This window comes from Eretmochelys imbricata, chromosome 9 (genome assembly GCF_965152235.1).
Source record: "Eretmochelys imbricata isolate rEreImb1 chromosome 9, rEreImb1.hap1, whole genome shotgun sequence".
NCBI lineage: Eukaryota > Metazoa > Chordata > Testudines > Cheloniidae > Eretmochelys > Eretmochelys imbricata.
The window spans coordinates 28,164,800-28,191,573 of NC_135580.1; the positions used below are offsets into that span (position 1 = coordinate 28,164,800).

Below are 26,774 nucleotides of genomic sequence, written 5' to 3' on the forward strand. Positions count from 1 at the left end.
CTTGGTGCCCTACGCATCTGCATGCTGCTCCGGGGGCCAGCCCAATCCCCCGGCTGGCTGAGCCGCCCAGGAAAGCTGCCCCTGCCCCTGCTCTGCCTCTTTCCCATGGCCCCCACCCCAGATCTGCCCCAGCCCCACCTCTTCCCACCCCTGCTCCACCCCAGCCCCACCCCCACTCCACCCCTTCCCTGAAGCACCAGTCCCTGCTCTATCCTGCCCCACCTCTTCCCACCCCTGCTCCACCCCAGCCCCGCTCCTGCTCCCACTCCACCCCTTCCCCTGAGCAATGTCCCAGGGGACTGCAGCAGGGGTCAGGCACGCGGTGCACTCACCACGTGGTGGGAAGTGGAGTGACCTGGCCCCAGCCAGCTCCACTCTGCTGGCTGCCAGTGAGTGCTGGGGACGGTTCCCTCCTACCCCCCAAGGCTGGGAGCCAGGGGAGCAGAGCGGGCTGGGCCTGGTCACTCCACTTCCCGCCACCCTTTGAGTGCGGGGTTGGGCCCACCCTGCAATCACCGGGGGGCAGGAAGTGGAGCGACCTGGCCCCAGCCCGCTCTGCCGGCTTGTGCTGGGGGGGCGGTTTCCCTCCTGCCCCCCCAAGCCTGCTCCTTCCCCCCCCCACCCCGTGGAGGCCTAGGGCCAGCCCCGCCCCACCCCGCAGAGGCCTGGGGCTGCCCCCCCACCCCACGGGGGGGCTGTGTAGGGCACCAAAATGTCTAGAGATGGCCCTGAAAATGAGGATAATAATATTTCCTACTTCACAGAGGTGTTATGATCATTTAGAAATAAAGTACTTATTTTTCCTCGGATAAAAGGTGCAATGAAAGCAACTTTTTATTATCCTTTATCTTTAAGAGACCTATACTGCTGAGAGGAGGGATTGTACATAGCAGGACAGGAAATTGGAGATTTCCTGGGAGTCTCATGCCTTCACTCGTTTCATCTGCTGTGCAAAAATGGGGCTGTAATGTGCACAGAGCCTGACAACGCTCCTATATATGGGCAAGGAGCTTCTGACAGGCCCTGATATCAGGGAGAGTAAGAGGACAGATGGAAAGATCATTAGTCAGTGCGGGAAATGGGGGCAGAGTATTGAGCTAGAATGGGTAAGTGGGAGCATGATTGGGAGAATAGGTGAGGAATAAGCAGCTCAGAAGGGTGGTTGGCTGAAATTGCTTATTAATTATTACTAAAGAAGCATCAGCAGTGAGTCATTTAAGCTTCATTACAATGAGGATAAAAAGACATTTTAGAAGGGTATAATGAAACATGGAATAAGAGTTCCTAGTTCATAAGGAAAACTGTTGCTGGGGGGGGGGAATGACTTCAAATGGGCAATAATAATACTCTGCCTGTGTCTTTCTGTACTATATCTCACTGTCAGTTACATTTTAATTGCATGGTCCTGTCTATATTATAAATTCTGTAGTGTATATTATGAGCTGATCTTGCAGTCCATACTAGGGCAAAATACTCTATGGGAAATCTGCCTGAGTAAAATTGCAGAATTGGGCTCCGTATATAATTCCATACAAAATGAATCGCTTCAGTGAGAGGAAAAAAACAAAACACCAGTAAATTCAATATTATTTGCCACTTCAGGTCCTATAAAGGACTGTGGTAAAAATATAAATTCTGTTTCATAAAATATCCCTAACATCTTCAGAGGCCCTTTGATGCTGGGGATTTTCTGAAAACTCTGGCATTTGTTACCAAGAGAACAGAGATTGACTAACCATTCTTAAAATAGGCAGAATTATCCTAGGATTAGGATTTATCCAGCGATCAAATTTCTGTTTTATTTTAGACACCATCATACAGTATTCAGAGTAGCAGCCGTGTTAGTCTGTATTCGCAAAAAGAAAAGGAGTACTTGTGGCACCTTAGAGACTAACCAATTATTTGAGCATAAGCTGTTGTGAACTACAGCTCACTTCATCAGATGCATTTCTTGCTCACTTCATCAGTTGCATTTGATGAAGTGAGCTGTAGCTCACAAAAGCTTATGCTCAAATAAATCAGAGTAGGTTCACTAGTCAGATACTAAGCCATGTTACTAAATTAAAATGCACTTAAGATTTTTGAATGCTGGTGTTAATATTTTCTAAAGAGTATTTAAGCATTAATTTGCAGTGAAAAAACACATCAAGCATTGCACTTTACAGACAGCAGACATGATCCTGCAAGGTGATAAGCAACCTGGAATCCTGGAATCACAAAGACGAGGGTGAGGGAAAGAGATCTGTAATCTACCAGCTTTGAAGTAAGTCAACACAGGATGCTTTTTTCTTTAGGTTACTGGTTCAGCTAGAACCCTGGTAAATAACTATTGCATTTTTTTCTCCTCTGATGGCTGTTAAGTTGTCTGTGTGAAACTAATGTGATGGTTTCAGTCAAGCTCCTAGAAAGAAAAGGAGTACTTGTGGCACCTTAGAGACTAACGAATTTATTTGAGCATGAGCTTTCGTGAGCTACAGCTCACTTCATCAGATGCATACCGTGGAAACTGCAGCAGACTCTATATATACACAGAGAATATGAAACAATACCTCCTCCCACCCCACTGTCCTGCTGGTAATAGCTTATCTAAAAGCCATTTCCAGCACAAATCCAGGTTTTCTCACCCTCCACCCCCCCACACAAATTCACTCTCCTGCTGGTGATAGCCCATCCAAAGTGACAACTCTTTACACAATGTGCATGATAATGAAGTTAGGCCATTTCCTGCACAAATCCAGGTTCTCTCACTCCCTCACCCCCCTCCAAAAACCCACCCCCATACACACACAAACTCACTCTCCTGTCAAGCTCCTAGTGGATAAATGTCAGTGTCATAAACTCCACTGCCCTAACTGGTGTCCAAGGAACAAACAGGCATTATTAGGCTATCATTGTACCACCCTTTCAGAGGTAATCCCTGCACATCAAGGATGAGACTCATTAAATGTTGTGATATAGGGAGGCTGGGCCTGTCATTATCTGTGCTGTGCATATTCCGTGGACAAACAGAGGCCTATCGTCTCCAGTACTCAGTCACTCTTCCTGAGTGCTAAATTCTCTGACATTCATACTCCCACTAATTTAGACACAAGGGAGAAATTCAGTATTAGGACAGGCATGTCATGAAGGAGGCACATGATCTCTTAAGCCTTGTCTACATTCCATTTTTTGTAAGAATTCCCATTACTGCTAATACTGATACAGCATGCATCCAGTTAAGTGAGCTGTAGCTCATGAAAACTTATGCTCAAATAAATTGGTTAGTCTCTAAGGTGCCACAAGTCCTCCTTTTCTTTTAGCTGCACTGATGTTAGCCAAGTTGGGATCTCCAGCATAGATGTCTCTCTAGCTCAAGCAGCCATTTTCAGCACCACCTGGCCAGTTAGTCTTGCAGGGCTGCTTGACATAATGCTGAAAATAGCTGCTGGAGAGAGATTTCCATTAGGGCTCCTCTCAACACTGGCACATCTGGGCAGGTGTTTACAAAAACTTCACTGGTAAGATTCCTATAGTAGACAAAACCATAAAGTCTGATTTAGCTACCTAACTCATAGTACTCCCATTGCTGACTCCTGCTAAGTGTGACTTCCCAGCACACATTTGCTCTGTGTGTTGGTGAGATCACATTTACCCCAGAAACTCTGCTGCAGCATGAAAGGCATCACATTGGATCACATATCTCCTTATTCCTTTTTTACAAGTTATTTTTTGTTTACAAAAGAAATCTCCAAAACCCAAAAATGAAATTTTAACTGTAAACCATACAAGAAGATGAGCCACATAGTAGTACTAAAATCAATCTCTTTAACCCATTCATCCCCAATTGTTTTTACTATCACATGCAAAACACCACAGAAGTGGCTCTTATGATTAAAGGATTGATCAATCTATTTTCCTCGTGCCAGGAATCCCCACCCTGCAAGAGTTAGGTAGTGGGGCTGATGATGTAGTCTTTATTCAACAATTAGTCCCAGCGAAGTCAGCAAGAATACTTAAATTGAGTAAGAGTTGCAGAATCTGGCTGTAGAGCAATGCCTTTTCTCCTTGAGTTAAAAAGGAATCTCCCATTACCAGCATTAATACCCTTCTAGCACAGGGTCTGTTTTCTAGTCCCTTGTTCCAGGAAGCATGCCAGACAAGAAATCTGACCCTGGGAGAAAGCCTTAGGAGCTCTGCTCCACAATTGGAAGCCGGGAGTGAACTCTGATGAGACCGACCTGGATTGGATATATGTGGGATCCAAAGGTTGGGTCCAGTTAACAATCTAGTGACTGTTCATGAGGAGGACTCAGCCAGGACTGTGATAACACTGTCACACAGACTCACACTTTGTTTTTATTGGAATGAAGGCAGTGTAGAGCCTTTGAAGAAAAGCTCTATTAATAGTTTTTTGTGATGGAGATTTTTTAGGGGCAGCTGTTGCAAACAGCAAAAGAGTTTGCTCTTAATTTCTCCATCTACTGCCTGCATGCTGTTTGTTCCCTGTTCCAAGACTGGTGTATATAGTTTATTTACACTAAAAAAAATAAAATAAAAAAAATCCAGACTTACTGATTTCTCCTCCAGTGAAAAGCCAGCCTGCAAGGCTCTGTCATGTATATCTCAGTAGAAGGCAACAATATTTTTGTTATATTCAAACAATACTAATCATGACTTTCAACCTGCTTTAGTAAATACATTTTGGCATAAACAACAAAAAATATAAACAGCAAAACTTGAAACAAAATTAAAGGGTTATATTTTGTGAATTGTTCCAAAGTTAGAAGCCCTTACTGCCACAAGCGGACAGAGCATCTCAGCTCATCTCAGTTGCCCAATGGAGTACAGAAATAAAATTATGAAAGAGGATGGGGATTTGGGAGAAAATGCAGACACACAAACACCAACTCCCTTCTGACATGCCATTCTCACCGTTCAACAGTACATTGCTCCAAGGATGGTAACAGCAGAGAGTGAAGTGAAGGAGCTGCATCTGTCACAATCCTACCATTCAACAATAAGCTATTCATGGGTGAGCACCAGAGGGAGATGGGAGGAGAGCAAAACCCTGGTTCTGATCCAAAGCCTAATGAAGTCCATGGAAAAACTCCCATTAGTCATTTTGAGAGAGTATGCCAGCTCAACTTCTCACTCAGTGTAGATAGCATTTTTAATCTGAAGAACTGAGAGCCACAGGGCAACTATATATTTCCTCTTAGTGGTTCAGCATAGGCACCACTCTCTGGCTTCTGGCTTCTTAGCCATTGCCTTTTCTCTCTCCCTCCTGACTGGGCTATCTCCAGCTTGAACAGTTGCCTGCCTTCTGTGTTAGTCCCAGCAAAAGACAGTCTGCCTAAACAGGCCTGTTTACTTTCTCTTCAGAAGCTAACAACAGAGTAGAATCTCAGAGTAACAAACACCTCAAGAATGGAGTTTGTTCATAACTCTGAACAAAATGTTATGGTGGTTCTTTCAAAAGTTTACAACTGAACATTGTCTTAGCAAAGTTTCAAAGCTATATTATGTAGAAGAAAAATGGTGTTTTTACCCATCCTCATTTCAATGAAACAAGCACAGAAACAGTTCCCTTACCTTGTCAATTTTTTTTTAAACTTTCCCTTATTATTTCAGTAGTTTGTGTTTAACACAGTACTGTGCTATATTTGCCCTTTTTTTTTTTTTTTTTTTTGCAGGGTGTGTGTATGTGTCTGCTGCTGCCTGATTGTGTACTTCTGGTTCCAAATGAGGTGGGTGGTTGACTAGTCAATTTACAAGACTAGGTCTACACTACAGCCAACATCAGTGCTCTGAGATCAGTCCATCAGCCGTCGATTTAGAGAGTCTAGTGAACACCCATCAAATCGACGGCAGATCACTCTCCAGTCAACCCCTGTACTCTATCCCAGATGAGAAGAGTAAGGCAAGTTGATAGGAGAGTTATTCACGTAGCTCGAGTTGAATAGCATAGGTTGACTTACTGCAGTAGTGTAGACATAGCCAAACTCTGGTGTTTGTAATTCTGAGGTTCTACTGTAATTGCCAACAGTTAAGTTACCACAGTTGTTTCTATGCAAGCATATTTTATTCTTAAACTAAAAGCACTACGGAGAAAACATATTCAAATCAATTAAAGAATCTACACACATGCTAAGAAGCTTACCAGAGATCACCTCCCAACACCCATTTCCACAAAGGTTCTGGCCAGTGTCAGTCCTTCCAACTTTTCCCTGAGTATGAGGCTCTCCATAGACCAGAGGTCCTACCTGTCTGCGGGATCAGAATGAAGGCCTGGGTGTAAACTGAGCCACAGAGAGACTGTGGTATGTCTAAGGTCAAAGAGTAAGTTAATGGCATGTGAAGGAGAACAAGGATGGTAGAACCAGGAGGGCAATGGGGGCTAATGCCCCCACAATAGAAATACTGTCAGAGCTAATTTATGTTTGCAATTTGGCTTTCCCATCCCGTCTGGTTCCACCCCACACTCCCCAGCTCCATTTACTGCCTCTCCATTGGCTGATTAGCTCTCAACTTCCAAACAATCAGGTTATGGCCAGCATCCCTACCCTCCAGCAGTGGGTGGGGGCAGGGTATCTTTCCGCACTCTGCTATTCAAGGTGCATGGCTGCTGCTTCTGGTGGAGAACTCAAGAATCCTAAAGCTTATTCCCATGTTCTAAACACTAGCTCACACACTGCAAACTACTGGCCTTTATATTTACTTTAAAATATATATATATAAGTAGCTAATGTTTTTCACAGTGGATTCAGAAGTGTAAATAGATGAATAAAGTTGTTATGGTAACATGAATAAATGTGGCTTAGACTTATTTACAAAACACTTTGCAGATGGCAATAAACAAACATTTCAGTTTAACAGCTGCCAAGGATCCTTGTTTGATGACTCTCAGTGTTTTAATCAGTAGCACTTTGACTAAGCAAAGTTACTAGCTTGCAGGGACAGTGGGTATGATGGTAGAAGTATGATTAGCTTGGATCCTGTATGTACATGTTTGAAACTTGTTCACACTTGCCTTAATCAATATGTGGTTTGTTGGTTTCACTAAACACATGGAGGGGGGGATTTTCCCCCCTAATTCAGCTGAGCTAGAGAAACACATTCATGACATTGTATCTCAGGGTCACTGCTGTCTGTTACGGCAGGGCTTTTTCTGGCAGGCGTTTGTTTTGAAGAGAAGAAACTCTTTGCATTTAGGCTGGATATTTGTAGTCTTCTCTGGCTTGTTGTGGTATGGATTTTGCTTTTTTGTTTTTGTCTTTTGTCATTAATTGTGGATATGAACTTGGCAAGGCATGTGTTTTGTTAGCTCAGGAAGGTCTCCTAGCAGTTTTTAGCAGCGTTTTACAAGATGAGGATTTTCATAGCTTTTGAAGGATTTTATGAATCTTTTGACATTTCATCAGACCAAACTGTGCAAGCTGTAAAACTGATGATAAAGGTAGGTGCTTAACTAATTATCAAGCTAATTATTTTAAATTTTGATATGTTTAACTTATGGTTTAAATACATGTATAATATAAATGTTACTGCATAGTATTCCCTATTCTAATGTAAGGGAGTTCATTTTATAGATCTTCTGGCTGTCTATCCCTGATTTCTGCATAAGGCTTCTGAGACTCTTACTGCCTGATTTTCAGATTTAGCCAAGCACTGCTTGTTGCAATATGAAAGATGGGGGCAGTAGGGAAAGCTGCTGTTATACTACCAGTATAATAGACAGGCTCCTGGTGAAAGTTAGAGCATTCTCGGGGCTACTTTAATTTGCATTTGGCGGCCAGCAGCCAACCCCAAGGGGTATTTCCCACAAGTGAGAATCCTCAAGAGTTCAGTAGCACACTGGATACACATCTCTTTCTCCCTGGTCCGTGTTCCTCACATAGACTCTATGGTACAGGTGGGATGGAATCCCTTCCTGATCAGAACTGCCAGCTTTATGGTCCCTCTATGCTACTAGAAAGGCATAAAAATCTGGCCCTTATTCTTTAACAGTGAAATATTCAGAAACAAACTTTTACCTTGTAAAAGTACAGGAGATAGATAACGTTCACTTCTTACATGTGTAACATACATAACATGTCTAGGCACTTCATCTTCTGGGGAAAGCAAGTGAGGGAGGGCTCACATCTGGTGCTGATACAATGTAGCATGTTCTGGAATCAGGACAGAAATATGAAAGTGGATACATAAATCTGAGTTTACTTTTGGGGGTTGTTCACTTTTCATGATGGTTTACAGGCTCAGTGGTATTGTGTCAGAGCAGATTCAGACAAGCATTGGTCTCTCTGCTAAGTCATCTTTTTGAACCACTGACAACAAGTGCCACAATTTTATGTGAAATCTGATTGTCTTCACCACCTGCAGCTCTGGGAAGGGTGTTCCAGTTCATGGGAGCAACCGGGACAGTGTTCAGAGCTGGCATGTGTGTTTGTGTAGATAGTCAAGGGAACAGTCAATGGAGATTTTCTCTTAAACAGGAGAAAGGAAGACTCTGTGAAATGCCCCAGTGAAGACTGGGATTAAAAGAGAGACCTGATTCCCCAGAGGTCTCAAATTGTCACCACCGAACTCCAGGCACATGTGGAGTATCTTGCACTCTACATTACATGGCATCAGAATGATCACAGTGACATTTCAACTTGCTTCTTGTGAGATTCCTGTGAGTCAGGAGTCCCTGTGGCTGCAGGTTTGGCTGCATTGTCTGAATTAACCCTATATTGTTTTATGCATTTACTTTGACACAGCCAGGAAAAGCACGGTTTATGTCACGTTCATCCTTTCAAGGAAAGAGTCCAGAGTTCTTGCACAAAGTCAGGCCCACACAATGGCTTCTAATTTTGGTGTCCTCAGGTTTTGTTGCCAGCTGTGAATATGTAGGGTGAGATTTTCAAAAACACTCAGTTTGGTTTAACTCTGCTCCCACTGAAGTCAATCGGAGTTTTTTTTACATGGGATCAGATAGGCCAATACTGAGCTCTTTAGAAAATCCCACCTGACATCTAATTCAGGTACTTAAATATTCATTTAGGTGCCTCATTTTAGGCACCAACGTTTGAAGCTGGTAGTCCAGGTGCCTAAAGTTGGGCACTCAAACATATGAGGTAACCAAAAGCAGAGGCCACTTGGGAAAATATGAGCTTTCATAAGTCCCCAGCGGGAAGATCACAGCCTCTGTATTTTTGTTTTAGCTTTGTGTCACTTGTAATGGATCAGATGTATTCATTTGTAGCAGCAAAACTTCATCACGTTCTTTAACCTCCTAGACACATAGAATTTTTGTAATTTATAAGCAAAAAATAAACCTAGCCTAAATCAAGGCTCTTAGATCTCAACACTATTTTCTTTTCAAAACAAAAAGGTATAAATCTTGTATCTAACAGTTGTATGTTCTTAGAACACTTTACTTGGACTGTAAGCCCTGAGGGGCAAAGGGCAGTTTCTAAGGCACTACTGTAATATACATAACACCAATAATGAATGCAGATTTGTTGTGGGTAGGAATCACTGCTGCATCAACATCCTTTTCACAGTTTATTATTCATTTTTAGGATTATTTCCACATTCCACTTTCTGAAGACAAAAAAGGCAGACAATATTTGGAGCTGATCTATGCAGGAGCAATACTGAAGGACAACTGGATCCTTGCTGACATAGGGATATCCGTTTCCTCGACTATTAAATGTGTTGTTAAGGTACAGTATGATTAAAAAAAACTGATAGTCTTAAATTGTCCAGAAATTCTGTTGTGTTTTTTGGTTCTCCTTCTAGACCTTGTGCTAAATTTAACAGCAGCAGTAAAAAGTATCTGACCTCAAGAGTAGCCACCCTGACGGTCAAAGAATGAGTGTAAAAAAGTTGTTATGGTAACACGAATGATGGGGCTTATATTTATTTACATGAAACTTTAAAGATTGTAAAAATAGGATCTCTACAGAAATTGGATTTGTGGAATGAAAGACCTTTACAAATAGGGAGAAAAAGCCTCTTCGATACAGCACTATACAGATTTCCCACTGTGGGAAATAGATTTAGGAGGATGTTGTCAGCCATATATTTCTGTCACCCCCAAAATCCATTCCTTCCCTCAGTATCTGTGATCACAAATTGACTTTAGGTCATGATCTGTCATTTTTCCTCTGTTGAATATATACCTTGGCAGTCAGTTGCTGCTGCTCCTTCATGAGATGCAGAAAAGCTAAAGTTGAATTGCATTAAATAGAAAAATAGCACTAGTCTCTCTACTCCCACTTGCACAGGCTTCCAGTAAGCTAAGTGCAGCGAGCACATAGTATAATACCATTTATGAGAATAGAGAGAGAGGCCACAACTGGAACCTTGAATTTGAACCCCTTCGAATTTCAGCGGGTGGAGATTATATCCTAATCCTTGGCTCCAATCCTACCCCACTGGTTTTGGTTCTGAATTGGATTCTAAACCAGAATGAACCATTTTTCCATTCATGGTTCAGCTGTGGCCAAACTCTTGTGAGAAATGCTCACCATTCAAAGGTCTAATCTTGCAAGTTGCCAGCATTCAAGATGACTAAAATCTCAAACTGCTGATCTCATGAGACTTTCACCATTTGGGGCTGAAATCTCAAAAACAACTATTGACATTTTGGGACCATTAAAAACAAAGATGAGCCCTGGCCGTTATTAGGCCTCTAAACTGAACCCTAAAGCCTAACCAAAACCTATCCTTATATCTAGTGAGAACCAAGATTTGTGAGTTAATTTTAGAGGCATTCTTCTAAGAAGAATTATCATTCATTATAATTTAGCATCATGGTTTGGCTCCCTCCTTGCCATGGAGAATACCATGGGAGAGGATCAGGGAACTGCAAGATTTCCTTGCAGAGTTTCATCTACATAATCCCTGAAAGGGAAAGGATCTGGGGGCAGGAAGGGTGGAGGCTTGGAGATCTGTGGAGTAAGGCCTCCTGACCCTGTGGTTCTGCAGGGAAGGTCTCTTCCCCATCCCCCTCTCTATAGAGGCAGGAACTCATCCATGTGGATGGCTCACCTTTTATTTGGTTCCATTGGCCTCCCTCTCCTCTAGTAACACAACTCCACCAGGAGACATGCTGTCACTGACTGGGTCCCTCTGTAGCTGCTTAGTAGCAGCTGCAGAGGACATGAGTGGGAGTTAACAGACCTCCCAGCTGTATAAATTTCCTGCTGAATTTTTGCATGGAAATCTGGTGTGGTAGGAGGGGACAGTGCCATAGAAAGTGGAAGCTGCCTTGCTTAGTCCCTGGCTCCAGCCTTAGTCCAACTCAAAATAAAACTGCATATCAGGAACTAGTTTATTTCAGTTTGTGTGTGAAATGTGAAAAAGGAAAAAAAATCAAACAGGTGCTCCCTGCCTTGTACTGTCTAAAAAGGCATGTATGATGCAAAAATCAGATCACCAAAAAATTACTTTGCAATTCTGCTGTAACTGGAAAATCTTTTCTTCCTTCATTCTCAGGAAGTAGAACACATGATTTCCTCTTGCTTTCTAAATGCATCCATATTGAAATAACCTGGGTTTTTCTTGTTGTGTAAGGTCACACTTTTGCTGGAATACATGAGAAGGAGTTAGAATTTCAGGGGAATAACTCATAGTTTTATATTACAGCTCTATGCCAACACTATTAAAGGAAATAAGCAATACAAAAAGATGTGACAAAATACAATAGCCTCTCATGCTGGTATGGTTTGGTAAAATAACTATACTATATCCTTAATATATAACTAAGGAAAACATGACATATATGATGTCTTTTGAGCATAATTTTCAGACCTGGTAGCCTAAATTTGGACACCTAGACCTGCATCTAGCTGTCTAAATCAGGGATCGGCAACCTTTGGCACCCAGCCCATCAGGGAAATCCACTGGCAGGCCAGGACGGTTTGTTTACCTGCAGGTTCGGCCGATCGCAGCTCCCACTGGCCACGGTTCGCTGTTCCAGGCCAATGGGGGCTGTGGGAAGTGGTGGCCAGCACATCCCTCAGCCCATGCTGTTTCCCGCAGCCCCCATTGGCCTGGAACAGCGAACCGCGGCCAGTGGGAGCTGCAGTCAGCCAAACCTGCAGATGCTGCAGGTAAACAAACCATCCTGGCCTGCCAGCAGATTTCCCTGATGGGCCGCATGTCAAAGGTTGCCGATCCCTGGTCTAAACTGTAGCCGTTTATATATACCTGGTTCAGACATATCAGTGATTATAAAGGCTATTAAAAGTATATTTAGACATCAAAATTGGGCTGCCTCGGGCAAATTCTGTCTTCACTTACAATCTGAAAGTCAATAAATAATACTTCTTACTTCTACAGTGCACACATCTGAGGATTTCAAACATTGTTTGAGCAATAATGAATTAAATCTCCTAGCACCCCTGTAAGTGAGGTATAATTAGTTATTACAAGTATTCTCTCCATATTACTTGTTGGGTAGCAGAGGCAAGGAAGTTAAGAGACATTTCCAGGGAATCTGGGTACAGCCAGGAATACAATCTAATTTGCCTGACTCTCAATACTGTGTTTTAACCAAAAGGTCCTCCTTTTTCAGTGCTGTTGCACACATGGACCTAAGGACAGAATATGGCATTTGGGGGCCAACTTTTAACCCATGTTCACTTAAAGTCTGTAATTCCAGGGAAGTGTACAACACAGCTGAGTGAGGCTTACACAAATTAAAATACATCTGATGACGTGAGCTATAGCTCACGAAAGCTCATGCTCAAATAAATTGGTTAGTCTCTAAGGTGCCACAAGTACTCCTTTTCTTTTTGCGAATACAGACTAACACGGCTGTTACTCTGAAACAAATTAAAATGAGATAATTACCAATTGCCATCACATAAATTTATTTTTAAACAATATTTTGACTGGATTGTTCCCAGTTACAAGAAAAACAGAAAGTACTTCAATCAAAAAAGGTGTAAAAAATTTTTTTTATACAGGGCTTTTCAGTGTCTGAATGACCCTTGTATCCTTTTTCTTGAGCCTTCTCCCTCTCCTAAATCCCATAACAGGTCATTTTCTTTAATTTTCTGAGGTGGCTGATTGCTGCCTTTATTTTAAAGAAAATACAACTCCTCCTCCTGGAGGATTTTCACTCTGGCTGGAAGGAGGAGGAGTTACCCTTTGCAGAAAACAGAAAAAGACTGTTTAATATGTCTGGTGACAGGCTTTGCACAAGACCTTTACGGCTGGTCTTAAATCTTAATCCAGAACAACTATTTCTGTCCCTCACAGTCAATGTCTGTAACAACCTTGGCTGTTTTCATCCATCATGAGGAACACTTTTATTCTCTCCAGGGTGGCATTTGTGTGGGTTTTGTGTCATGGGGCTCCTAACTACCCTTCTTGTCTATAAGCATATCAGATCTTCTCGGCTACTAAATTAGAGTACTCTGTGCACCTGCCATCCATACAAGTAATCCTGTCCATGTTACCACTGCTGTGGGGGTTACGCAAAAGTCATGCATTAATAAGACCAGATCCTTGGCCCTATTCCATTTCTTTGAACTGCCAATGCTGTCTTAAACAGATGTAGTGCCAGAGTAACTACCCCTACATCACCTTATTACAGCCTCCAGCGGACGCGGTGTGGCCACGCTGAGGGGGCAATAAACTCTTGGGGACCATTACCAGTCAGCACAATTTAGAGCAGCCCTGAGGATAAAACCAGACCCTGGCTAGCCTCAGGACTGAGGGATGTAATGTTGGTGTACAGCCACCTCTGATCACCACTATCCCAGGTCCTATGCCAAGGACAGTTCATCCACATCTGAGTTTCAGGGCCATAGGCTTCAGCTGATTTTTAGCAATGCTTCCTGCATGGGTGCTGGAAAGAGGGAGAACAGGATCACTGTGTTCTGTCCCCACAAGCTCATCTATGCAGGGCCACGCACAATTTGACCTTCAATTGTTTGTCACAAGGGAGAAAAGTGCTGAGGCTAAAACAATACAAGGCTAAACAAAGCATTGTAGAAACAGACATGATAAAAGTACACAACAGCACTGCAACCTAGATTTCTGTTTCATACACACAGGGAAGACTGTCTTTTAGAGTGTGCTTTTTTTTTGTTTTGTTTTGATTAGCTGCAAACTGCAAAGCCATGTGCAGTAATTAATGAGGTGGGCTGTTGCAAGGCAGCAGCTTCTGTGCACTAACAAGCCTGGCTTCTCGCCATGGTTGTTATATAAGCCGGAAAAGATCCTGAAGATAGCTTGGCTGTATGTAGGTCCCTCAGTCCATAAACAATAAAGAACATTTTTAGTCTTGCTTATTGCTCCACTCTCTGTCATAGGATTAGTTGGCCAGAATTATTGCTGCTCCTAGTACAGCAATCACTAGGGCTGCAGTGTATAAAAACAAGGAGTGGAACAGAAAAGGACTGCAGTGTTCAGATGTCTTTGAGAAACTTAGCAGCTTGTTTACTCCAAGTCTTCTGGTTCTAGCTTTGTTGTTGCTGTTTCCCTGGGGAGAAAGATAAATTTAATTTAATCAAGTCCTTGATCTGTATGCATGTTGCATGCTGTGTGTTTGCTTTTTCTTCAGAAGAGGCAGAGATTTGATGGTAGGAATTCTTTTTTAAATTGCCTCTTTAAACCCTGATATGCAGCCCCTACTTGGTAAATCTGTATAGTCACTGCCCATTCCTGCAAGGTAGTGACCGCCTCCAGAGGGTCAATAAATTGAGAGGCCACAGCATTTTGCTTGAGATGCTCAACACCTCTGGGGGGTAGGTCTTAAACATGTGGCTCTCTTTAGGATTGAGAATTTACATGCATTTCCGTAACACCTATCATAAAACACTAGACACAACAAGAATCAATACTTAAAAACACCATTTACAAAATATATGCAAAATGATGCAGCAACAACAATAATTGATTTATCAATTCACCAAAACTGAGACCCTCTCCACTAAATCCACCCCCTTAGAAAAAGCTTGCATAATAGAAAAGCTTTGCACGTGAAGGTCCACAAATTCTGGCTTTGTTGGAACAAAGGGTGACGTGAATTTCAGGAGGTGAAAGCATACATCCTATAATGTTCTGTCAGCAACCCCTAGACATGGAAATCTAGGCATTGTTAGACCAACTGTCCCAGCTGATATCAGTTGTTGGAATGGAATATAAGGAGAGAGCTGGTCTCATGAAGGTTGCCTTCACTAGCAAATGGTATGTGGTTTGAACATGACTGTGTAGAGTTGAGTCAGCTGACAAAATGCTGACCAAGACTGAATAACATTCAGATCCTTTTCCGCAGTACTCCTTCCTAGGCAGTCATTTCCCATGTTGTATGTCTGCAACTGATTATTCCTTCCTAAGTGGAGTACCTTCATTTGCCCTTATTGAATTTCATCCTATTTACTTCAGACCATTTGTCCAGATCATTTTGAATTTTAAACCTATCCTCCAAAGCACTTGCAACCCTTCCCAGCTTGGTATCACCCACAGATTTTATAAGTGTACTCTCTATGCCATTATCTTAAATCACTGATGAAGATATTGAACAGACCTAGACTCAGAACTGATCCTGCAAGACCCCACTTGACATGCCCTTCCAGTTTGACTCTGAACCACTGATATCTACTCTCTGGGAACGGTTTTCCAATGAGCGATGCATCTATCTTATAGTAGCTCCATCTAGGTTTATTTCCCTAGTTTGTTCATGAGACAGTCATATGAGACAGAAGCCTTACGAAAGTCAAGATATACCACCCCTATTTCATCTCCCCAATCCACAAGGCTTGTTACCCTGTCAAAGAAAGCTATTAGGTTGGTTTGATGTGATTTGTTCTTAACAAATCTATGCTGACTGTTACTTATTACCTTATTATCTTCTAGGTCAGTGTTTCTCAAACTTGGAACACCGTTTGTGCAGGGAAAGACCCTGGCGGGCCAGGTCGGTTTATTTACCTGCTGTGTCCGCAGGTTTGGCCAATCGTGGCTCCCACTGGCTGCGGTTCGCTGTGCCCAGCCAATGGGGGCTGTGGGAAGCGGCGGCCAGTACGTGCCTTGGCGCGGGCCACTTCCCACAGCCCCCATTGGCCAGGCACAGTGAACCGCAGCCAGTGGGAGCTGCGATCGGCTGAACCTGCGGGCGTGGCAGGTAAACAAACCAGCCGGGCCCACCAGAGGCTTTCCCTGCACAAGTGGCGTCCCAAGTTTAGGAAACACTGTTCTAGGTGTTTGCAAATAGATTCCTTAATTATTGGCTCCATTATCTTTCTGGGTACTGAAGATAAGCTGACTGGTCTGTAATTCCTCGGGTTGTTCTTATTTCCCTTTTCTAGTCCTCTGGAATCTCTCCCATCTTCCATGACTTTTCAAAGATAATCGCTAACCTAATGGCTCAGATATCTCCTCAGTCAGCTCCTTGAGTATTCTAGGATGTATTTCATCAGGCCCTGGTGACTTGAAGACATCTAACTTGTCTAAGTAATGTTTTAACTTGTTCTTTCCCTATTTTAGCCTCTGATCCCACCTCATTTTCACTGGCATTCACTATGTTAGAGGTCCATTCAAAACCTTTTTGGTGAAAACTGAAACAAAAAGGTCATTTAAGCACTTCTGCCATTTTCACATTTTCTGTTCGTGTTCTCCCCTCCCCCCACATTGAGTAATGGGCCTACCCTGTCCTTGGTCTTCCTCTTGCTTCTAATGTATTTGTAGAATGTTTTCTTGTTACCCTTTATGCCTCCAGCTAGTTTAATCTCATTTTGTGTCTTGGCCTTCCTAATTTTGTCCCTATATACTTGTGTTATTTGTTTATATTCATCTTTTTATCTTGATCTAGTTTCCACTTTTTGTAGGACTGTTTTTTGAGTTTCAGATAATTGAAGATATCCTGGTTAAGACAAGGTGGTCTCTTGCCATACTTCCTATCTTTCCTATGCTGTGAGATAGTTTGCTATTGTGCCCTTAATAATGTCTCTTTAAAAAACTGCCAACTGACTGAACTGTTTTTCCCCTTATACTTGCTTGCCATGGGATCTTACCTACCAACTCCCTGAGTTTCCTAAAGTCTGCCTTCTTGAAATCCATTATCTTTATTGTGCTTGTTTCCCTCCTACCATTCCTTAGAATCATGAACTCTACCATTTCATGTTCACTTTCACCTAAGCTGCCTTCCACTTTCAAATTCTCAACCAGTTCCTCCCTGTTTGTCAAAAATCAAATCTAGAACAGCCTCTACCGTAAGTGTCTAATGCTGTCATCTAATGCTACTCTTAACAGTCATGTCAAATACAATAACATTTTCTAGTGAAAACAAGTCCTAAGTGTCAAGCATGCTAGTGACACTACAGAAATAATAAGGGACACAAAACCCAAACTGTGTGAAGGGTTGAAATCTCATCAAGTGGGTAGCCAGCCTTATTCTGCTAGCTGAAATGTGAATTATCTTCAGCTAGTGGTACTTGGGAAACCCAAAAAATTTAACTGAAAATTTCAGACTCAGAAAATTTTGACTAACTTTATCATTGGGTATAGCACCACAAAGAACATATTGCAGTAAGCCAATCTGGAGAAGACAAAAGTACAGGCTTTTGACAAGGCCTGGATCTGATGGGAAAATCCTGTCACTACCACTTAGTCAAGCACAGAGATAACAAAAGCAACCATAATGGGGGGTGGGGCGGGGCTGCTATCTGAACATCCAGAAGCAGCCGAAGATCCTATTGGAACTCTAGATTATAAATTGTAAGATATCCTTTCTGCCGTCTCCTCTTATTAGTGAACTGCATCACCTGTGTCTTATCGAGATTAAGTTTCAGCCAGCTGTCTTTCATCTAAAACTCAATTATGGTCAGGCACTGAGAAAACCAAACTCCTTAGATCTGATGCAACAGGTGCAAAGCCAAATGTCATCGTTATCCATATCTTGATGGTTTTGCAACCTGCACCATCTCGCTATTTCTCCTAGTGGTCTTCTATATTCAATGAAATTCCTTGTGCTTTTCTGACTCCAGTGGGATATTCCTGAATTGCACCTCAGTGCAGTAACCTCTATTCATGCTAACAATCAACTAGTATTTTCATTAATAGAACCAAATTCTGCTCTAACTCACAGATGCTACTCAGCTGAAGTTAATGGGGTGCACTAATGTGCAGAATTAGGCTTACATTTTTAAGCAGTGACTGTGTGTTAATTGTTGTACAAGACGTAAAATATAGACAGACCTTACCTTGGAACTGTTATAAATGAAGTAAAAAATATATGCTCATGATTTTCATCCTTGCATCTGAAAGCATTTTACAAATCTGAAATAGCGAAGCCTCACAACATCCCTGTGAAATAAATATTATTCTATCTATTTCATAGATGAGTGAACTGGAACACAGAGGAGTTCAGGGCCCACTCCTCCAGGTGTCAAAAGCCCCTCTCAAGAGATGAGGAGTGCCCTAATGTCTCACTGATGTCAAAAGGCGCTTACATTTTTCAGCACCTCACAAGAGGCTCTCAATACCTTGTAGGTTTGGGCCCTTAATGACTGGAGAAGGTCAAGCAGCCAGTTTGAGGGATAACTGGTAATAGAACCTAGTCTCCTGCTCTGTCCACTTGACCACGCTCGAACAAAAAGGACGGTAGATCCTTAGATGTGTAAAAAGAGTGTACCTAAACTATAGGCACAATTTACAAGAGCATTGTTGCTGGAGTACTTATGTCATTATTATTTTTGCTTTTAGGAAGAAGACAAACCAGCCTTCTATGTGTACAATGCTGTAACCCAAGAGAAAGTGCCCATTAAGGGGAGTATTTATCTTCTTGCTACAAAAGTGTCCCTTTTGAAAACACTGGTAACCCTGAAATGTGGCTTTCCAAATAGTGTTTATTGTCTCAGGACTCCAGAGGGCAAGGAGATGTACGACTGCAACACACTGAACGATTACCAGTTAGATATAGGTATAAGATGGTTTTATTTTCACTACCTACTAAATAGAGCAATGGTGACCCAATATGTGTCTATAACGTGTCAGTTTTCTGTATTTAAGGAATATTTATCATTGTTTATATTTAGGGAAACCTGAAAAGCATTATTATTATTATTATTATTTATTAATACTTTTCTAATGCAGATCTCAGTATTAATAAAAAACCATTTTGGGTCAAATGATGCTCTTCAAAATAAAACAATGTGAAAGGCAGGTGGAGAGACAAAAATGAATGATGCACAAAAGGAACCCGTAATGCACTTCTGCATGCCCTTGTAATAACATTGGGCCTGCACTTGTACAATTGTAAGTTGGGACTTATACCAGTGCATCTCCAGTGAAATAAAACTGGTGTAAGGGAGAGAAGAATGAGGATTCTTATCAGACTAGGTGTTGCTTGTAAGATGGGAGAATACACAGAAAACTGCAGAAATCTTGCATACCAACATATAAAATTAATATTACCCCTACAAGCCCACTGTGCTATAGTCCCAGTCCACTTCCCAAAGGTGTTAATCTTGTCCTTACATCAGTGGTTCTCAACCAGAGGTCTGGGTCCCCCTGGGGGGCTGCGAGCAGGTTTCAGGGGGTCCGCCAAGCAGTGCCAGCATTAGACTTTCTGGAGCCCAGGGCAGAAAGCCAAAGCCCCACTGCATGGGGTTGAAGCCCGGGGCCCTGAGCCCCACCACTCGGGGTTGAAGCCGAAGCTTAAGAAATGTAGCTTTGCGAGGGCCCCTGTAGTATGGAGCCTCGGGCAGTTGCCCTGCGTGATATCCCCTAACGCTGGCTCTAGCTTTTATATGCAGAAAAACAGTTGTGACACAGGTGGGCTGTGGAGTTTTTATAGTATGTTGAGGGGGGCCTCAGAAAGAAAAAGGTTGAGAACCCCTGCATTACATTACTCCTTAGATGGCATACTGGCTTTGTATGTTACAGACAGCTGACCACAGTTTTGTCATTTTTAAATTTAAAAAATACAATAAAAGCTGTTTCAGAGTAACAGCCGTGTTAGTCTGTATTCGCAAAAAGAAAAGGAGTACTTGTGGCACCTTAGAGACTAACGAATTTATTTGAGCATGAGCTTTCGTGAGCTACAGCTCACTTCATCAGATGCATACCGTGGAAACTGCAGCAGACTCTATATATACACAGAGAATATGAAACAATACCTCCTCCCACCCCACTGTCCTGCTGGTAATAGCTTATCTAAAAGCCATTTCCAGCACAAATCCAGGTTTTCTCACCCTCCACCCCCCCACACAAATTCACTCTCCTGCTGGTGATAGCCTGTGTTATCCAGCACTTTACCAACTAGAAAGCTCTAGAAACTGGCATTTCTAATATCTCCCGATACAAATCTTCAATAGGGTTGCCAGGTGTCCAGTTGTCCCTCCTGTTCCTAGGCGCCATGCGCTGCCCCTGCCCAACCCCCAGCCCTCAATCCCCTCCTGCACCCAAACTCCCTCCCTCCATTGGTAAGTATAACTCTTAGTTAACAGGTTTCAGAGTAACAGCCGTGTTAGTCTGTAGCTCACGAAAGCTCATGCTCAAATAAATTGGTTAGTCTCTAAGGTGCCACAAGTACTCCTTTTCTTAGTTAACAGGAATTTTTGACTAACCTGCACCCCTCGTTCCCACAACATGTCGGATAACAAAGTTTTTACTGTAAATGAAAAAAATGACAGTGAAGTTTTCTGTTAGGTCACTGCTGGTGACCAACCTAACCAACAAACCAGTCTAAATGTAGGGTAAGATATGGCCCAGTGTGTTAGCCTCATGCCAGAATTAGATTTCATGGCTTCCTAGCTTCTGCTCTTTTGCTTAGTCCACTAGACCAGAGATACTCAAACTTCTTCCACCTTGTGTCCCCAAACCAGCAACAGTTTCTTGTAACAACCTAAAATCTCTCAATCTGCTGTGGTCAGAAAATATTGAAGGATTAATATCAAGGCAAGAAATCATGGCTGACTTTGGGTGCTGGGTGAGGAGTTTGTAGGTGCTGGACGAGAAGCATTTCGGGGATCTGGAGAGGGGTTGGGAGCTAGTAACTAGGGTGCACTGCCTCACTAGTGTGATTGGCTCATTCAGGGAGTGTTAATATTCTGTACCCCACCTGCTGAACTTATTAACTGTGGCATCATAAGAAAAGGTAGCTGTCACTTATATCTTTATCTATACTTCCTGTAGTTCTCAAAGGGGAATAATTTGATGCAAGCAGTTATCTTTGTGGGTTATCCCCCTCCTTCCCTCTGACTGTATCCCCTTTTGGCACTTTACAGGATGGGACTCTGTGGCCATTTTATCTTGTAACTACCCATAGCTGCTTTTAAAAAAAGCACACAGGATTTGCTACTTTTCTTGGTAGTATCTTATGACAACAGTGTTCATTCCGCACTGTATCCTGCTACCAATGGAAGAATAAGATCCTCATTGATTAATTAGGGCTAGATTGTGAACCCCTTAGTCCCACTCATGAGCAGTTACTCAGACAACGTGTCTATTGAAGTCTTTGGACTACTTATGAGTTAACATCTATACCCGAGTTAGCTAGCACAGGCCAGCTGGGGACTTCTAAGCGCAGCAGGGGAGAAATCTCCTATGTCATTGGTTCTACCAGCCTACAGCACTTTCTCTCCCACACATTGTTCTTCCTTCCTGGGCCTTTTTACCTTCTGATTTAATGAGGTAATTAGTTATTAACTTTTCCAGCCTATTGGTTTGGCTCAGTTCCCACATTCAGGTGTTTATAAGGCAACTAATTGAAGTTGCTATGGTCAGACTGCTGGATCAGGTGCTGTTGCTCGGCACTCTGTCACATGTATTAACAAGAGTGTTGTAAGCTAGGACATGAGAAGTATTTCTTCCACTCTACTCAGCTCTGATAAGGCCTCAATTAGAGAACTGTGTCCAATTGTGGGCACCACACTTGGGGAAGGATGTGGAGAAATTGGAGAAAGTCTAGAGGATAGCAACAAAAATGATTAAAGGTCTAAAAAACATGACATACAAGCATAAGCACCGACTCTGTGGGTGCTCCGGGGCTGGAGCACCCATGGGGAAAAATTAGTGGGTGCTCTGCACCCACTGGCAGCCAAGCTCCCCTCATGCCCCGCCCCACCTCCTCCTCCCCCCCTGAGCGCGCCATGTCCCCACTCCTCTGCCTACCTGCCAGCGCTTCCCGCAGGGTTGCTGGGGTGGGGCAGGGGAGGGGCCTCATGGAAAGGGTGGAGTGGGGGTGTGGGGGGGAGGTCGAGCACCCCAGGGAAAGGGGGGAAGTCGGCACTTATGCATACAAGGAAAGATTGAAAAAAATGGGTTTGTTTAGTCTGGAGAAGAGAAGACTGAGGAGGGACATAACCATCTTCAAGAATGTAAACGGTTGATAAAAAGAAGAGGGTGATAAATTGTTCTTCTTAGCCACTGAGGACAGGACTTAAATGGGCTTAAATTGCAGCAAGGGAGATTTAGGTTTGACATTAGGAAAAAAATTTCCTAAATGTCAGAGTAGCTAAGCACTGGAACAAATTACCTAGGGATGTAGTGGAATCTGCCACAGGAGGTTTTTAAGAACAAGGTTTTTAAGGAGGTTAGACAAACACCTGTCAGGGGTGGTCTAGTTAATGCTTACTATTGCCTCAAGCAGGGGATTGGAATAGATGACTTATCGAGGTCCCTTCCAATCCTACATTTCTGTGATTCAGTAATTCATAGTGTGCATGTACTTATGCCCAATTAGTTACAATATATTCTAATTACCTGCAGCATCTGCAGGTTTAGCCCATTGCAGCTCCCAGTGGCTACAGTTCGCCGTTCCAGGCCAGTAGGGGCTGCGGGAAGCAGCATGGGCCGAGGGATGTGCTGGCAGCTGCTTCGTGCAGCCCCCATTGGCCTGGAACAGTGAACCGCGGCCAGTGGGAGCTGCGATCGGATGAACCTGTGGACACTGCAGGTAAACAAACCGTCCTGGCCTGTCAGTGAATTTACCCGATGGGTCGCGTGCCAAAGGTTGCCAATCCCTGTTATATTCAGTTCTGATCAATCAATCTCAAAAAATATAGCAGAGAGGATTAAGAGAGAAGTGACAAAAATGGGATTGTGTATGGAGAGATTTCTGTAAGAGAGACTGAAAAGACAGGGACTGTTTAGTTTTGAGGGGAGACATAAGATGGGACTTGATATAGCTGTATGTAATAATGACTGCTGGAAAGATATTTAACAGGGCACCTTTATTTATATTTTCTCATAATAAGAACAAAGGGACATTCCATACAGCATGTAAATTATCTGTGGTACTCTGTGCCACAAGACATCACTGTGACTAAGAGTTTAGTAGCACTGAAAAAGGATTAGACATTTATGTGGCTAATGAGGACATCCACAGTTTTTGGTTTTGTTTTTAGAAGGCACATAGACCCCCCCCTTCCCCATACTCTGAGGCACTGGTGGTTAGACTGGTTGGTTGGAAGTCAGGACTCCTAGTCTTTATTTCTGGGTATGCCAACAAGCCACTATGAGACCTTGAGTATAGCACCTAGCCTCCCTGTACCTTGGTTTACCCACTGGTAAGAAAGAAAAAATAATAATGAAATTAATCACACAGGACATGTATAACTATGGATGACAACCAATAGTACAGATAAGGGCATAATTTCTTCCCTCATGTCTACTCCATATAAACCCATTCACTTTAGTGGAGGTGGATCAGGCTTCAATGGGACTACTCACTTGCTTAAAGTTAGGAATGTGTTTAAGTACCTTGCTGAATCGGTGCCTATGTAAAGGGAGAATTTATCCCACCATAACTTTTTGACTTCCGAAAAGCAGTAGGTTATCATACGGTTCATTTTTCCCTGAAGTAGAAAATGTAAGTTTGTGGATAAGTGTATGGAATAAACTAGCATGTTAATATAGACTTAAACATACCATTGTCCTAAGTCTGGAGAGTGAATATGAAATACAGACCAATTCTGCACCTTGTATAGTCAATTTATACCAGTATAAAATGAATGTAAAATACTACTATTATGATCTGACAATGCTTATTACCTACTCGAATTTGCATTAATGTGGATGACTACACAAGGTACAGGGCAGTGTTTGGTTTGGCCCCATAACCACAATATTTAGAAAGGGAATAAATATAAAATAACCCAGACAAATGCAAACTTACAACAAGCAAGTAATGGTTGGTTTCTAGGAGTATATTTACAAAAGATGGATAATTAAGTTGCTGGTCAAACATATATCTAATACCATGTATAGAGTATTACAAAAATAAACATTCACCAGCAGACAATCTAAATGTAAACTGCTTATAAAACTGTTCAGAAAAAAAGCCCAAGGACTTGGTCAACAGTATACATACAGAAACTGAACCACTGAAATCATGAGCTAGGTAATCTGATCTATAATTCTGCTATCTTGGGTGTGGATATTTGGTGCAGCGTCCTGAACCCAGTATATACACAGTAACATTCCAAACCAGAACAGAAACACTTTAGAGATCCAAAACTTAGAGGCCCAGTTTTGCAGTCCTGATGCATTCACAATTGCTGTTGCAATCATTACAGATGTGGGGGTTTGTGTGTGGGAGCTGTCCACACTCATGCTGATTTAACACCCACATAACTCCATGGAGTTTAAGTGTAAACATCAAATCAGCCTGCCAGTAACAGGCTCTAAAGGATCACATTTAGAATCTCACAGCCTTTCTGATATTTGCAATTTTAACACTGGGCCCACTTCTACCCCCAAAAACCAGTGGATGTTACAGCCATGAAAAAAAGATCAGGACTGAGACCAGAGTATTTTTAATGCCCTCTCATGGAAGTTTTAATTACAATACCTCCTAGAATAGGAAAATCCTGCTGAACTTCACTGTCCCAAATCTTTTACGGGAAGTTGGGTCTGTGACTATGTTTAAAATGTGAATATCAAATTATAGTGGATTGTTAGGAGCAACCCTCAAGGTCCTGTCTTACTTACCATTTATCTGTTTTTTTAATTTTGATTTAAATAATAAAAAAGACATCTGTACACAGGCTCTATGTGCCCTGACACTCAATCACATTTACAACATAATACTTCCAGTGGTATTAAAAAGCAAACCATCAGACAGGAACAATAGCACAACTCAACTAGCCAGCCAGCTACAGAAAGCTCCTTTCAGCCTCCTCGCATCCACCCATCATTCTGAGAACATATCCTCAATCCTCTCTAACACCCCTTCCAATAGACAGTTTTTGCTACATGCCTGGAAGGTCACAAATTCAGGCTATTTCAGACCAAGTAACCAATCAATATCTCATCTGTGTGCAATAGACTACAAACATCCCCTTTTTTTAATATAAACTAGCCAAAACTAACACCTTTTCAGATTGTTTGGTAGTTTGGTAAATTCACAGTGTTAGGGGGTTTATATTCTCTTTTCTGGCCAGCCACTAGAGGACAAGCTATTCGCAGGTGTGGCCTGACATTCCCTCCAGCAGAGGGTTCTGGTATGCACACACTTCAGCCAGTAGGTTGCAGACATATCTTTTATATGCAAACCAAGAGGTTTAGACATGTATAAATTGCAAAAATAACAAAGCTGGAAGCAAGCTAAGTGATTGCATCTCGCTCACTGTTGCTAGGCACAACACTTCGCCTGGATGTGTGGGATGGATGGAAAGAATTCCTGACTGGGTGCCTCTTAGGAAACAAGCATACAGTCCAACGCTTCCTTTCTGATGAAGAACCAGTACTCAAGTACGGTAACTAATTGCATTTGGTTTTTTGCCCATTTTAAAACTTCTCCAGTCTAAGCACCTCTGTTCCCTAACAATGTCTTTTGAAAATTGATTATGTTTTGGATTTAACTGCCAGTTTACTTTAGTATTTTAATGTAAGGAGCTATTCAAGCAATTGAAATATCTCCCAAAAGGAGTATAGCAAAAATATCCTCATAATATAAAAAATATACCAGCTCCCATTTTAGTAATTTGGAGCCTGATCTATATTGATTTCAGTTGATCATGCTCTTATTTTACAACAGAAGTGTATGTATTTTAAAAAGTCACTCTTATTTGGACATTTGGGAATTGTAATGACATTTCTGAAGGCTGCCATAAAGATCACCATTACTTCTTCACTATTGTTTTTAGTAAACTGTTCTTACAACCGAGCATTGTTTATACTAGCCTTGTAAAATTCTACTTGCCCACTCACCTGGAATGAGTTTTTCCTAGACAATTAGTTTTAAGTTGTTATGGTAAAGGGTAAAGACCAGGCAGATTTTGTGACTGTGCCAATACATTTTCGTGGAGATTTTGCAAGCCAATGCCATATTTAATGCCCCCTTAATAACTCTTAACACACATTCCTTACAGTATAGTTAAACTGTATTGCAGTGCGTAGCTTTGGTGAGAGATACAAAGGAGAGAAAGGATCCCAGATGTTATCAGTGCAAGGGAAAAGCATCCAATTACTGACCTAACTGGATAAAGAAGATCATTTGACAGTGAAAGATCTTCGGCATGACATAACACATTAAGATTTATTCTAAATGAAATACAGCATACCGGCCCTTTGCCCCTGTAAAAAATAACAGCACTGCATGATAGTGTGGCACCATGTTTAGAACATTGCTTCACACCTTGTGGAACTTGACCTTATCAACTTTTTTGTTTCCCCCATCCTGTGGGGTTACTACAGGAGTGGAGCACAAGATTCGCAATATTTAATTTACTAATTAAAAACCCAGAATGTAAAGTGTCATAAATATAAACAAATGGTGTCTTTTTACACTGGATGCTAGCTAACAAATGACTTGACGCTATAGATTTGGAAATAATTAATTAGTGCCTTCA

The 26,774-nt window shown here is 42.1% G+C and overlaps 1 protein-coding gene across 1 annotated transcript in view; it reads left to right on the top strand.

The window, feature by feature from the left end:
• The first annotated feature begins 8,572 nt into the window (after positions 1 to 8,572).
• Positions 8,573 to 26,774, top strand: part of ANKUB1 (ankyrin repeat and ubiquitin domain containing 1) — a 29,750-nt gene continuing 11,548 nt past the window's right edge. The window contains exons 1-4 of the mRNA XM_077827285.1: positions 8,573 to 8,680; positions 9,543 to 9,686; positions 18,682 to 18,898; positions 25,560 to 25,674. Coding sequence (XP_077683411.1) covers positions 8,573 to 8,680; positions 9,543 to 9,686; positions 18,682 to 18,898; positions 25,560 to 25,674 — 584 coding nt within the window. The remainder of the gene's footprint in view (positions 8,681 to 9,542; positions 9,687 to 18,681; positions 18,899 to 25,559; positions 25,675 to 26,774) is intronic.